The sequence below is a fragment of the Gopherus flavomarginatus genome, chromosome 2, assembly GCF_025201925.1.
Source record: "Gopherus flavomarginatus isolate rGopFla2 chromosome 2, rGopFla2.mat.asm, whole genome shotgun sequence".
In the NCBI taxonomy this organism is placed as follows: domain Eukaryota; kingdom Metazoa; phylum Chordata; order Testudines; family Testudinidae; genus Gopherus; species Gopherus flavomarginatus.
This window is the reverse complement of record NC_066618.1, coordinates 75,895,698-75,911,044: the sequence shown is the minus strand read 5'-3', so window position 1 is coordinate 75,911,044 and position 15,347 is coordinate 75,895,698. Positions and strand designations below refer to the sequence as shown.

The following is a 15,347-nucleotide window of genomic DNA, read 5'->3' as shown; positions in this document are numbered from 1 at the left end:
AACAACTAACTATGTACAGAAAAAGAAAAAGAAGACCACTGAGAGAGCTTGCAAAGAAAGGATGCCAATTCCAGCGACTGTCATGGGTAGTAAGAGGGAACTGAGGAGGCAGGGCTCAGCTGTTTCTTTATATTTGTGCTATTGGCACACAGTAGCAGAGGGTGCTCAAGCTGCCTCAGCAGCTACCAGAAAGGGAAAAATTTCTGGTGACTGTGCTCTGGGCGTGCACACACCATGAGTGGAATGCACAAGTGTAATCACTCAAAGAAGAACAATGTATAACTAATACACACTAATACTTTATAAACATATAACTGTGTGTTTAAGTGCCTTTGGAAAAATTTATCCTGTACCTCTGAACTTGAATCTGTCCAGGTTTGATTAGTCCTGTCGGACTTGAATGTATGGTATGAGTAGGAAAAAGTCATGATATGGTTCTGGATAATGGGTTCTATGAACAGCAGTTCAGCATTGCAGAATGTCATCATGTTCATGGAGTATGATTATTTCCTGTGTGTATAGGCTGCCTATGTCACTCTGAGTGGCCTCTGGAGACGTGAATATAGAATCCCTTGACAGATAAAAACTTTGCTATTTCAGAGCACACCTGCATTTTTATCTATATTTAGGGAAACTAATGTAGCAACTAGGACTCCAAAGAAGTACTCCTAGGAATCAGTGTAAGCATGCCACTGGGCAACTGGAGAAACATGCAAAAGGGACTGGCAGGAAGAAATGGTCTATCAAACCATATTTAGAGAGGAAAAATATATGGGACTTAACAAAACAGAGGACATGCAAAGAGCATCTCAGGATAGATAGGGATGACAGAGCGTTGTTTGTGCCCTAAGCAATGTCTGATAGCATGAGAAAGATTCAGATTCAAAGGTAGAGGTGACTGGCTGGCTGATTCCAGTGGTGTTGTTGGTGGCCCTGTGATATGACCCTATTGGCAAGATTTCCAGGCTTTGATTGCCTCTAATGTAAAATAAATGTGCTGCCTTTAACTCTCTAGGTCCTCATACAGCTTCTCATAGAGGTGTTCATCATTTGTTTCTCTACTTTGAGGAACCTGCTCTTCTGGCATATTCAGGAAGCTGACACACTGGCCCCATTTCTCAGATCTAACTGGACTGCTCTTGGTAAAGGACCCAGGGAGGACGGAAATGTAACCTTTTATCACCTTTTCATCTCCCCAGTTGGCAGGATTCAGATACAGTATTCTTGCTTGTACCTTTGCTGCTTGCTTTTGCATTGCACTCTTCCCAAACACTATGCCTTCCTCCTCCTCCTCCTTTTCCTCCTCTCAAGCTCTCTGGTTTCATCCTTTCTCCTCACTCCATGCAAACATACCCACACTCCTCCCTGAATTGAAGTGCTCCATATTTATGTGAACACATGCACACATGCACGAAAATCACACGTGAAAGTGTGCATACATAAATGACTGCCATACATATCTGAAAACAAACTGTACATGCCTACCTCTGAGGCCCTGCCAGCAAGCCCACCAATTCTGCACATCCATTTATTAAGTCCTTAAGTGGCTTTTCTGAAAATGATGTGCCAGGTTATCTTTCGTTGTGCAATCATTTGCACATGCACAAATTGGGTCCCATAAATGCATGGACGAAAACTGGTAAGTTTAAGGTACAAGTCAGTTTAATATCTGACATTTTCAGTACGTCTCATTGCCTAGCACTGCCACAGCTGCCCCAGATTATGTAGCAATCCTAGTCTCCTCATAGTCTGGGATAGCTGTGGAAGCGACGTATTGGCAAGATATTTGGGTGAGATTAAATACTCTATACACAGTTGAGGTTAAAACTTGCTTCCACTTACAAACACTCATAGACACACACAACCACTAGTAACTAATACTGGACCAATCTGCCAGAAATCGCCTCTTAACCCAAAGTAGAGTTATTCTGCAAAGTTTGGAGCAAATCATATGAAGCATTTGGGCAAGATGATGGTTCAAAAACTGAGAATGATTTCATTTCTTGACATTTTCCAAGTTACTTTTTAGCTTTTCATATCTCCATGCCTTAGAAACTAAATATTTTAGTATCTGCTGACCTTGGTAAGGACAAACGTTTGCCTTTGATTAAATATGGAGCAAAGAGAGATGGGAGGAAAATAATTAGCTATTAAAAGTGGTTTCCAGATACTTAGAAAGTCTTCACGCCCTCAAAACACACTCCATAAAGTTTAAAAGGTAGCATCAGGGCACTTTTTAACGTTTATGGGGCCCAGATGTGACTTTCCATACTGCATGATTCTGATGTGTACTTCCTGTACTGATGCCCACTTCATAAAGTTCTCTTGACCCCAAAGTGAACCATATACCGCCTCCTTCAAATCCTTACTCAAAACCTACTGCTTTCGGTTAGCTCTATACCAATAACATTCTCCCTGGGCTTCCTTCCACACTCTTCCAGTGTTAAAGTATCTCAACAGTAGACTGACACATTGTTTTCTACTTTGTCCTCCCATACCCACCTCCCCATCTTCTGTTTATAGTCATCCCTGCTGTGTTTTGTCTAATTTGCTATGTAAACGGCTCAAGGCAGAGACCTGGCATTTTTAAAATCTCTGCAGAGCACAATTCACATCTATGATGCTATATAATAATAAGTAATAATTTTGGTAGATATTTACAACTTTAATTACATTTCATCAAATGCAGGAATCTTGTAATTGCATTAGGTTTGGATTCAGAGACACGTTTTCTGCTGGAAGAGTCTGGCAGTTAGTACAGTCCTAGTAATATCCTCATTAGTTACTGGTGAAGAGGAGGTGTCAGTGGTGCTTGAGGCAGTTGCTGAAATCAATTAACAGGGAGCCTGTGTTAATAAAAGAGGCAGAGGTTCCAGTCCTTTTTTTCCCACCCTCTAATCAAACATAATAGTTATTTGTGGGTGACCTGAAACTAATGTGGACAGTGTGTTCTTGGTACAATATTTTCAGATATTGCTAATATTGTTGCTCTGACCAACTTGTGTAATACAATTACCTGAAGGTGAATCCTTTTTACAGAAATAAACTCTGAAGCTGTAGGCTGAGATGTTTATAGCAACTGAACTCTGAGGCCAAAGAACTATTTGTTTATTAGCCTATGCTTTGGGGCCTTATCCTGCAACACTTATTTACCCAAAGAGTTCAATAGAGCTTCTTACTTACCATTTACCATTTACATAGCAAGACTGTTCTATTTAGTAGATTTTTAAATGAAAAGGATAGGCATGTTTCAAAACATGTTAGCTGGCCATGATGAGCTATTGAATAATTATTGTATTGTACTGGTTAATCATGGCTACCTAGCACATTTTAAAGTGACTGTCCTTGTCTGCACTAAGAGCTAAATTGTATTTTATGTTGTGTTAGTTAAAATATGTTCATTAACACAGTTTCTCACACAATGTTTTTTCCCTTAATTTTCCCTTGCTCTATCAGCAAGTAATATAAACAAATAATTTAAACAAATATACAACAGTTATTCTAGGGACAGGAGCCTTATAGAATTGGGCGAGGAAGAGAGATAGGAGAAGAGAGTAATGGGGAAAGAAGGAAAGGAGACATTAATTATGGAGACCTTTAATATGTTTAAGCTCTTTGGAACAGGGATTGTCTTTTATTATACAGCACGCAGTGCAACAGGGCCCTCACTGAGAACTCTGGGCATTACTTGAACACACATTTATTTATTTATTTTCCCTTTGAGCAGTTTCAGTTGTAGTTTCTTTGCTCATCAGTATTTTTTGAGAATGGGTTATTGGGAAATAACTGTACAGTGAATATGTAAATCCCTATTCTCTGAGTAATTATGGTGGCAGCCAATCAGAGTATAGGGATTTGCATATTGTACAGCTAGTGCGAAATAATTACAGTCATTATATGAATGAGATTCCCTACAACCAATCAGGCTCCAGGGAACTGTATAACAGAGAAAAACAATGAACACTTTATGTATCAATAACTCTACAGCATCTCTGCATTCTAATTGGTTTAGTCAATTCCATTTCAGTTTAATGATAAATATCTGGGCAACATGAAACAACTTGGAATCATAAATGTTCACCACATGCACTGAGATCCTAAAAACACTATGACTGTCTACAACTATAGTGGAAATACTTTGTTTGTAACACCATGGATATTAGTCTTTCTAGCTTAATTGATCTCCATTGTTTGTAGCCACAAATTTGTTACAAGCTGGCACCCAACTGTTGGTTATGAACTCCTGTGAACACTAGACAAGCTTTACTTCACTGGAAGGAATATGTCATGTGCTGGCCAACCACTGTACTAGCATATGCTTAAGTGCTTTCCTGAATAAGGTTGCTTTTTTGAATCATGGCCCAAGTATGTACCTGTTTAAATCATACACTGTACCGGATGCAATGTCAAACCTACTCAAGTGTATATTATTATAATTTAATATTTATTTATATAAATAGGAACCTCAGCCATGGATCAGGACCCCATTGTACAAGGTGCTGTACAAACAGAACCAAAAGATGATAGTATACATCCTCTGGTGACATGCCCTCCAGAGGATCAACACCCTAATAATACTGCTGCAGCAACTATTAATTCTTCTTTAGCCCAATGCCAACATCCTGTATTTTCTTAGCAGATAGCTCTTAGTTCTATCCCTGATGCTTCAAGTGCAACCATGGCGTTCATTGTTTGTGGCTGTCGATTTGTTACATAATCATCCACACATGCACCTCATTTCCCTCTGTAATGAGTATGACTAGAAATAGTACCAAGTTTTAATGAAATTCCAACATTACAATGAAAATATCTGTGCTTGTCCCAGGAACCATTCACTGTGTGATTGGCTTTTCAAGCTTCATCCTCTTATTGATCATTTAGATGAAAAATTTAAACAGCTGCTCACTCTTTGCCAAAAAATTCTCTTGCTATTTATTCAAGGGGAGAATCATTTTTAAATAGTATATTTCCCTATCACCAGATTTGTTCAGCTTGGTACTGGAAGCAGTAATGGATGTAGCACTGAGAGATGAAAAAAGAGGAGTCATATTATATGGGAGGACGTAAATCACATTAGAGTCACAGATGATACTGAATTCATTTCACTGACCAAGGAAGTTTTACAGAGAATAACTGACCAGGTGGACCAGGAAAGCAGAAACTTTGGATTGAAGATCAGTATGGAGAAGAAAAAAATATGGCAACTGGAAGACAAGAGGAAGAGATAGAGGCAAAGAGTTAGAGGAAGGAGTTAGAGGCAAAGAACTAGAACACACACAGAAAAATCTGTTTGCCTTGGAGGACTAGTATTAAAGAATAGGAACTGTAAAGAAGATATAAAAAGTAGAATCAGACTAGCCACTACAGTGTTTGGAAAACTGCAGATTTGAAAGGCTAAGAACATTTAGATAAAACCAAAAAAACAGTGTATCTGAGACAACGGTTATGCTGATACTGCTGTATGGATCTAAATGTTGAAGTATGAGGGAAGACAATGAATGAAATATATTGACTGAAGAATTGAACTGGTTGTGGGGAATACTGAGAGTTTCAAGACTGCAGAAAATAAAAAATGAAGTGACAAGAAAATGGCTAGGGCATAAAATAATGTTTTTACACAAGATTCAAGAAGGATGATTGAGATGGTTTGGAGAAGTGTCAAGAATGGACCCAAAAAGGATACTATACCTGGCAATACATACCAGAGTGCAAGGAGGAATTAGCAATAGAAGATGACCCAGAATGTATTGGATAGACATAATGAAGAATGACATAGAACAAAAGGTTTATAAATGAAAAAAGCGGTGAAGCTGGCACAAAACGAAAAGTGATGGAAAGAAATCATTTGGCCCCATTGCAGCTGAGCTGAAGGATGAGAGTCAAAGAAGAAGAAAATACTCCACTTGCAGAGTGCCCAATGCTTCATAAAACTTTACAAAACTTACCTGGGAATTCTATCAATGTACCAGAAAAGACCACAGCCTTTGAATATTACCATTTTCTCCATACTGTCTCCTTTGTTTTAGGGAGATTTTTTGTTTATTTCTAAGTACAAAGACATACCTTTATATGTGGCATTATAGGACTCCAGCATTTGATATGACTTCTGCACTACTCCTGTGTGTTTGATGTACCCTGAATGTTGCTTTATTATCAATGTTTGAGAGACCTCAGAAGTTAATTCCCCACCTCTACAACTGTTACCTAATACTTAAAACTAATGTAAAAATGGTATAAGACCTCATTCTTCTCTTGCTGGGCTCTAGATACACCACTTGTAAATAAAATGATTCTAAATACATATTCTTTTACTTAGGTTTTTATTATTTGACACATCCGCTTAAGGTATAACAGCAAACTGAAATAGCTTCTCAAAACACCCGATAAAGCTGGCAACAACCAGGAAAAGCTAGTATGAGGATCCACGTGTCTAGAACCTGGATCTGCTGGTGCTAAGCAACTACTACCTTTATGCTATCACCCACCAGCTGTTCCAGAGCAGCCATTAACAGGTTCTCAGCTTTGTGGGCCCAAGTACCACAGGATATGCCATCCACAGAAGGCCTGATTGACAGTGCTCTCAGGGTCCTTGATTGGTCCACGCACACTACCTATGCCTGGAGGGGACACCAGGAAGTTGTCTGTGCAACTAGGCAGATTCTTCAGCTTGCTGCTACAACAGACCTTGCTCCAGCCTTGTTCCCAGCTTACTCCAGTCCTGTTCCCTTCTGCTCCTGCCTTGCTCCAGCCCTGCTTCCTTTCCAGGCTTCTGACCAGAACTTGTGGATCTAAATGCAGAGGAGGCCTGGAATTACTTTAAGTCGCAGCTGCAAAAACTATCAGAAGCCTGCATCCCAAGAAAGGGGAAAAAAAACCATAGGCAGGAGTTGTAGACCAAGCTGGATGAGAAAGCATCTCGGAGAGGTGATTAAGAAAAAGCAGAAAGCCTACAAGGAGTGGAAGAAGGGTGGGATTAGCAAGGAAAGCTACCTTAGTGAGGTCAGAACATGTAGGGATAAACTGAGAAAGGCTAAAAGCCAAGTAGAGTTGGACCTTGCAAAGGGAATTAAAACCAATAGTAAAAGGTTTCATAGCCATATAAATAAGAAGAAAACAAAGAAAGAAGAAGTGGGACCGCTAAACACTGAGGATGGAAAGGAGGTTAAGGATAACCTAGGCATGGCCCAATATCTAAATAAGTACTTTGCCTCAGTCTTTAATAAGGCTAATGAGGAACTTAGGGATAATGGAAGGATGACAAATGGGAATGAGGATATGGAGGTGGATGTTACACATCTGAGGTAGAAGCCAAACTTGAACAGCTTAATGGGACAAAATCGGAGGGCCCAAACAATCTTCATCCAAGAATATTAAAGGAACTGGCGCATGAAATTGCAAGCCTGTTAGCGAGAATTTTTAATGAATCGGTAAACTCAGGGGTTGTACTGTATGACTGGAGAATTGCTAACATAGTTCCTATCTTTAAGAAAGGGAAAAAAAGTGATCCGAGTAACTATAGGCCTGTTAGTTTGACATCTGTAGTATGTAAGGTCTTAGAAAAAATTTTGAAGGAGAAAGTAGTTAAGGACATTGAGGTCAATGGTAATTGGGACAAATTACAACATGGTTTTACTAAAGGTAGATCGTGCCAAACCAACCTGATCTCCTTCTTTGAGAAGGTGACAGATTATTTAGACAAAGGAAATGCAGTAGACCTAATTTACCTCGATTTCAGTAAGGCATTTGACACGGTTCCACATGGGGAATTATTAGTTAAATTGGAAAAGATGGGGACCAATATGAAAACTGAAAGGTGATAAGGAACTGGTTAAAGGGGAGACTCCAACGGGTCATACTGAAGGGCAAACTGTCAGGCTGGAAGGAGGTTACTAGTGGAGTTCCTTAAGGATCAATTTTGGGACCAATCTTATTTAACCTTTTTATTACTGATCTTGGCACAAAAAGCGGTAATGTGCTAATAAAGTTTGTGGATGATACAAAGCTGGGGTGTTTTGCTAACACAGAGAAGGACCGGGATATCATACAGGAAGATCTGGATGACCTTGTAAACTGGAGTGATAGTAATAGGATGAAATTTAATAGTGAAAAGTGCAAGGTCATGCACTTAGGGATTAATAATAAGAATTTTAGATATACATTGGGGACACATCAGTTGGAAGCAACAGAGGAGGAGAAGGATCTTGGAGTATTGGTTGATCACAGGCTGACTATGAGCCGCCAATGTGATATGGCCCTTAAAAAAGCTAATGCGGTTTTAGGATGCATCAGGCGAGGTATTTCCAGGAAAGATAAGGAGGTGTTAGTTCTGTTATATAAGGCGCTGGTGAGACCTCACCTGGAATACTGTGTGCAGTTCTGGTCTCCCATGTTTAAGAAGGATGAATTCAAACTGGAACAGGTTCAGAGATGGGCTACTAGGATGATCCGAGGAATGGAAAACCTGTCATATGAAAGGAGACTCAAAGAGCTTGGCTTGTTTAGTCTAGCCAAAAGAAGGCTGAGGGGGGATATGCTTGCTCTTTATAAATATATCAGAGGGATTAATATTAGAGAGGGAGAGGAATTATTTAAGCTTAGTACCAATGTAGACACAAGAACAAATGGGTATAAACTGGACACTAGGAAATTTAGACTTGAAATTAGACGAAGGTTTCTAACCATTAGAGGAGTGAAGTTCTGGGACAGCCTTCCAAGGGGAGTAGTGGGGGCAAAAGACATATCTGGCTTTAAGACTAAGCTTGATAAGTTTATGGAAGGGATGGTATGATGGGATAGCTTAATTTTGGCAATTGATCTTTGATTATCAGCAGATAAGTATGCCCAGTGGTCGGTGATGGGATGTTGGATGGGATGGGATCTGAGTTACTGCAGAGAATTCTTTCCTGAGTGCTGGCTGGTGAGTCTTGCCCACATGCTCAGGGTTTAGCTGATCGCTATATTTGGGGTCGGGAAGGAATTTTCCTCTGGGGCAGATTGGCAGAGGCCCTGGAGGTTTTTCGCCTTTCTCTGCAGCGTGGCACATGGGTCACTTGCTGGTGGAGTCTCTGCAGCTTGAGGTCTTCAAACCACAATTTGAAGACTTCAATAACTTGGACATAGGTTTGGGGTTTGTTATAGAAGTGGATGGGTAGGGTTCTGTGGCCTACTTTGTGCAGGAGGTCAGACTAGATGATCACATTGGTCCCTTCTGACCCTAAAGTCTATGAGTCTAAAGCTCTGGTTCCAGGCTGACTCCAGCTCCACCCACTAGACTAGCCCCCATGGAGATGACAGCTAGTGCTTAGCAATTAAGTAGCAGCTAGAAGGAGGACTGTCCATAGCCATTTGGGTGCCCTACACAAGCAGCCCCCCCACAGAGGGCATTGTGGGGCCCCAGGTCTCCCTCCCCCAGGGTCTGGGAGGCAGGAGCTCTGGGGGGGCCACTTTTGGGGGGCCCATAGGCCCAGAGTAGCCTCGGGGATTAGTAGGGTGCTGGGAGCAGCCTGCTCCACTTCCCTCGCCCCGGCCCCAGCCATGTCGCTCGGGGGAGGGAGTTTGGGGGAAGGGATCCCCCACTCACCGGCAGCAGCGGGAAATGGAGCAGCCAGGCCCCAGCCCACTCTACTCCACCAGCTCCCAGCTGCAACACTCCGCTTCCCACCACTGGTGAGAGCCAGGGGGCGGTCCTTTCCCCAACTCGAGCGACATGACTGGGGCCAGGGCAAGGGAGTGGAGCAGGCTGGGGCTGTGTCTCTCCACTCCCTGCCACCGGTGAGTGCAGGGGACGATCTTTTCCCCGCACTGACCAGAGGCGGGAAGCAGAGCGCCGCGGCTGGGAGCTGGCAGAGTAGAGCAGGCTGGGGCTGGGTTGCTCCGCTTCCCGCCGCTGCCAGTGAGTGCGGGGTTGCTGGGGGAAGAGGTGGAATGGGGACGGGACCGGGCAGAGCAGAGGGGAAGGGTAAGAGGCAGGAAGGAGGGAGTTGTCGGGGCCCCACAGCCCCCTAGGGACGGCCCTGCTTCTTGCAGGGGGAGGCCAGCCGAGGGATAGGGCCGGTCACCGGGGCTGGTGCTGCTGCATATGCAGCATGCAGCTGCCTACGGCACCATGAAATTTGGGGCCCTATGCAGCTGTGCATGCTGCGTATACCTAAGGACGGCCCTGGCTAGAAGTAACATACACTGATAGAAAATATTTGTACCTTCTCATGACAATATACAATTAAGGTAGAATTGTAGATTCCAGTAGAAGTTGAGATACACGCAATAAATGTATCTGAGTTGAGAGTACATCAAACACAGAGGAGCGGTGCAGAAGTTATATCAAATGCTGGAGTCCTAAGATGCCACATGCAAAAGGATGCCTTTGTATTTAAAAACAAACAACCCTTCCCCGCCCCCTACCTCTAAAGAAAGGAGAGAATATGGAGAAAAAGGTAATTTAAAAGGCTGTGGTCCTTTCTGGGTTTCTATAAAGAGGTAATTTCCACCTAATACTGAATGCATTCAACAGTATGCTCAAAGCATGGTCTTTTTCCTCTCAGAGCTTACACACTAGCAGCACTCTCACATAGGTATGAGGTAGAAGAGCATTCTGAGTAATGGCATCCAAATAAGCACACAAAGCACTTCAGAATTCCTATATCAAGCACCAGCACAATAGCTTTTGAACTAGAATACAATGTACCCAGCCCAAATAGGCTTATTTTTCTTGTAACTTTATTATACTTATTTTCATGTAAATATGCAGAAAGTTCTTCAATGTGCAGCTGTTTCAAGGGGTTTTTGCATCTGCAGTCTAGGTATAACGTGGAAGACGTGGATATGCCTGTAAATGCACTGGGTTCTTTTGTACATACTTAAAAAAATTGAATTATGGAAGTTTTATCCTCATTGTTTAAAATAAAAAATAGAACAAAAATTTCCAACTTAGATGTGTTAAGTTAGGCACTTAAATCCCTATGTAGACACCTACTGAAGAGCCTGATTTTCAAAGGTGTTGAAAACCCATAGGTCTGGAGATGCAGCTGCTCAGCATCTTTGAAAATCAGAATGTTATTCTGTAGGTGTCTCAGTAAGGACCTAAAAGTCTTTCTTTAGTTGCCTAAATTTAATTTTTTTTAGCTTAGTGTCTGTTCTAGCATGTATAGAGACATGGGTCACAAGTTGCTATTACCACAGACATCTTTCACAGCCAAATCCTTGACTAAATAAATGCTTTCAAAGATACCACTCCTCTATTATAACTGTAAGCATGTGAGTAGTCTCACTGAAGTCAATGGGACTAATCACAAATTTAAAAGTAAGCATGTGTTTTGATGTTTTACTAGATTGGAGCCTACCAGCTTTCAGAATGTTTGGTGGACCAGAGAAACCTGAGATCCACTAAAAAGACATTGAGACACCTTTGTAATGGGGTATCCTGCAAAATTCAAAGGTATGTCTATTTTCAGTAGGCAGTTGATTTGACAAGGTTTCATTTTGAGATACTGTGAAAAACATAGCTTTACTGGTCATGAGCCTGATCCAGCTCCCGCTTAGGTCAATGGCAAAACTTCTATTGTCTTGAGTGAAAGTGGAAATGGACCCTAAAACATAATGCTTTTTATTACTCAGGTAAAATCCTGGGAAGCAAGGGCTAAAGGTGGAATCCTGAGATACCCTGAAATCCTAATTTTTGGAAAATTTTAGGAAAAATGTGTGTGTGTGAGTATCTATCTATAATATGCCAGGAGATCTCATTGTTAGTTATGTGGGGTGCTTTATAGCTATGAAATGCAGCTCTTAATCAAGCTGCCCTTGATGTCTATTTAATAGTTAAATAAGCAAAGATCATCTTATTTCTGTCCGTTTAGAAGAATCTTATATGATATTTCATGCAATATTTGGGGTTTTTTGGATTTTGATATAGAAAAGTATTATTTTCCCATGTTAATATAAAATGTGTTGGACTATATTACCATTTTAATGACTTTTCCCCACATTTTCAATGCAATTGTTTCTTAAGGGACACAAAAGAATTTGGCATTAATGAGAAGTATAAATTGTCCTGGAAAAGCATCCAGAAAAGATTCATACAGTTAGTGAGGTTTGAAATAGCATAGCGCTCCCCACAAATGTAACCTGCAGGCACTGCAAATACTTTTGGCAACAGCAGGGTTAAAATAGAACCCATGTTGGGTAAGAAAAGGACACATCAAAATACCTTTGAAAGACTACACCTAGAAGAAAAAGTATTTTGATTCTAAGTCAAGCAATTGCTGACAAATGTATAGGAAAACATCCGTAGAATACTCAGTTACCTACACCTGTTAATTAGCTAACTGTAGTCAAGTCTTTTCTAGTACTCATTTCACCTACAGTCATATGTGTTATTTGCCTTCCTTGCTGGTAGAACATTAGACAGACTATGTGATGCATCAAAAAGTAACTACTGAACATACATTTCTGCTGATGGCAGGATTTTTAAATGCTCAAGGCATTGGCTCAGCCAAGACATATGAAAATGACAGCATTAGCATTACATATTAATTATTCTGTAAACTAATATTGAAGGAATACATTTAAAGTTCTGTTAGTAACATCATGCACAAAAATGATTCCTAAAACTGAACATACACAGTCATTTAAATATGTTACAGTAATATGTATTCGTGACAGAATTAAATATTCATACACTCAAGGGAGACTGAAATGCTATCTACATATATTAGAAATTTAAAGCCATCAGTTATCATTTAAAAAAATAAAAACCTTTTATTCACCTTATTTAGCCATACTCAAATTATTAATCTTTAATATATTGTTTTTTAATAAAACAATTGTACTGATTTTACAAGATGGTCAACAAATCAAAAAGTATCTCAGCTATATCTCCAGTAAAAGACACAAAAATGATTTCAAAATATTCAAGATAATCTAACTCTAGCTCTATAAGTATGTGGCCTGACATAGTTATTGCACTAATTTATTTAATTACTGGTTTACATTGTTTCATTGTATAAGTGTTTCCTTACACATTTCTAACATAAAATAAAATTGTACTAATAGTAAAACTACTTTATGAAACACGGCTCACTTCTAGTGCAATGCAACATTTTGAAACATGATTAAAATTTATTCATGTGATCTCTATTCACTTAGAAAACTGCACAGATTTCAATGAAACTTTAAGAATTTTTTATCATTAATTTTACATAGAATGCAAAATTCATTATTATATTAAAACTTATGCATTTGTCAGTATGTGTCTGTTACGTATCTATACACATACAATTTATAAGCTTCAGTTAAGTAAACTCATGCTGGGAAATATTAATGGAAATGAAGACAATGCCTACAGACAAAAGCACTGATCAATGCACTCCACTAACATTATCTTAATGGCAATATTTTCTACTCCATTCTCCTTACTTTATGATTCATTTAGCAGAAGATATATAAGCACCAAAGAATGCAATTTGACCCATTTCTCATTGATCTCAGTTACATAAAGATTTTCATTCAGTACAGTAGTAAGCAGCTGTCCCCTAGTCTACAATGACACAGCAGGGTTGAAGAAACAGATTTACTAGGCTTCTTTCCTTACAGGTAACTCACCTCTTGCCCTTAGCTAAAAAAGGATGGTACGGGTGAAGAGGCACTCACCGTACTAAATCCTGAAAGTAAGGTAAACTTTAGTGCCAACATTTTATCATTTTCAATTTCTCCTAATCCAAGCTCTGTAAAGACACTTTCAACGCACTGTACATAGAACAATGCATTTGAGACAAATGCATATCATTTATGTTTGAATGGGCAGAGAAGTGCTTTCTATTCATTGCTATTTTGCTATGACCCTCCTCATTTCCCTTGTCCTTAACCTTCCACTCTGTCTTTATACCTCTCTTCTTTACATTTAAAAAGAAAATAACCATCTTTAATAATAATAAAACATCATAACAATAATCAGGGTACACTTCTTCCTAGTAAGGCTAGATGCTTTCACTTCCCAAAGTCATCCTCCTCTTCATTCCCTACAGAATGGATTCCCACCCCTACTCTAATTTCCTATCTAACTGCAAGCGATCGTAGTTTATAAAGGAAGGCTTCTCTGCTGTGCTTGGCGATGCCCGTTTTAAAGGCGGCGGACCTACCTTTTTGTCTTCTTTCTCACTGTTTTGCCTCTTCTCTGGATTATTACTGTCACTAGCAGTTGCACTTTCCCCTGCCTGCCCATCCTGCTGTTGCTGCTGCTGCTGCTGACAGCCTCCAGATCCCTGCGAGTGGGGGATGGGCTCTGGGCACTGAGAAACTCCCTTAACATCCATCTCCATCTTCCAATTCACTGTATTTCAAGACAAAAGCAGACAAAATACTTTCCACCACCCAGCGTCTTTCTTTTTTCAGGAGGCCGTGGCACGCATGGCTGTGGTTGCTTCTTCTGCACCGATCCGGTGGCTGCAATTCCCCCCTAGATCCTCCAGACTTTTGTATCTAGCGTGTGTGTGTGTGTGTGTGTCCTTGGTGCGATGGCCTTCAATCGCCCCTAAACAGCAAACGCTAACTAAGCAGATCTTTAGCGACTAAGATCAACTCCCTGCCCCAGTCTAATTGTGGTGATTATTTACTTTATGTTATCTATGTCCCAGGCCCGGACAAGCCTTTTTGGCTGCAGCCCTTTGAACAAAGTTAACTGGCGGGAGCTAAACTGCGGTGGGGGGGGAGGTGGGGGAGAGGGGCGAGGGGAAATCGCTGGGATTTAACACAGTGAAACTGACAATAACCCGGTAATGTCAAGTAAAAGTTAAACCTCCCCCTTTCTCCCCTCCCCCCGCCCTCCGTCTCCTATCCAGATCCTAGGCAAGCACAATACAGCAAAGGAAAAGAAGCGAATTCAGACCTGAGCAAGGTGCTGGTGACGAGGAGACAGACGAGCATTTATCCGATTGTTGCCTTTATTTCCCCCCCACACCCCGGCCAACCCCACCTCCCTTCTATAGCAAACGTGGTCTCCTTGATGTTAATCTCCTCTCCGTGGTCTATGTGTATGTGTGTGACTGGAGCTCCCTCTCTCTCAGTCTGCCAGCGCCACGCAGCATTGCACAAGGAGAACTGGAGTAAGGAGAAAAACAAGAGCAAATTCAGGCAGGAAATCTAAACCAGTACCAGCCACTGGTTCCCCAGTTTTATTGTTAAAAAACCAAATAAATAAAATATTGGAGAGAGAGAGAAAAATCCTGTGTAAATAGTTTAATATCAAGCGAGACTACAATGTGCACACAGGATTATTTTATTCCCTATGATAGCTACCTTAGATTGGAAGTTATGCATGCGTGGGGAGAATGCAATCTCATTAAGAATATTTTAAT

At 40.7% G+C, this 15,347-nt stretch overlaps 1 protein-coding gene across 4 annotated transcripts in view; it reads right to left on the bottom strand.

The window, feature by feature from the left end:
- RBMS3 (RNA binding motif single stranded interacting protein 3) overlaps positions 1 to 14,986 on the bottom strand; it is a 977,979-nt gene extending 962,993 nt beyond the window's left edge. For 2 of the 4 annotated variants that reach the window (XM_050938456.1, XM_050938457.1), the window contains exons 1-2: positions 14,879 to 14,985; positions 14,133 to 14,323 (exon numbers count right to left, since the gene is read on the bottom strand). In XM_050938456.1, coding sequence (XP_050794413.1) covers positions 14,133 to 14,312 — 180 coding nt within the window. In that variant the 5' untranslated portion in view covers positions 14,313 to 14,323; positions 14,879 to 14,985. Of the gene's footprint in view, positions 1 to 14,132; positions 14,324 to 14,878 lie in introns of all 4 variants that reach the window. The other 2 variants (XM_050938458.1, XM_050938459.1) reach the window with 2 other exon arrangements.
- Between the last annotated feature and the right edge of the window lie 361 nt (positions 14,987 to 15,347).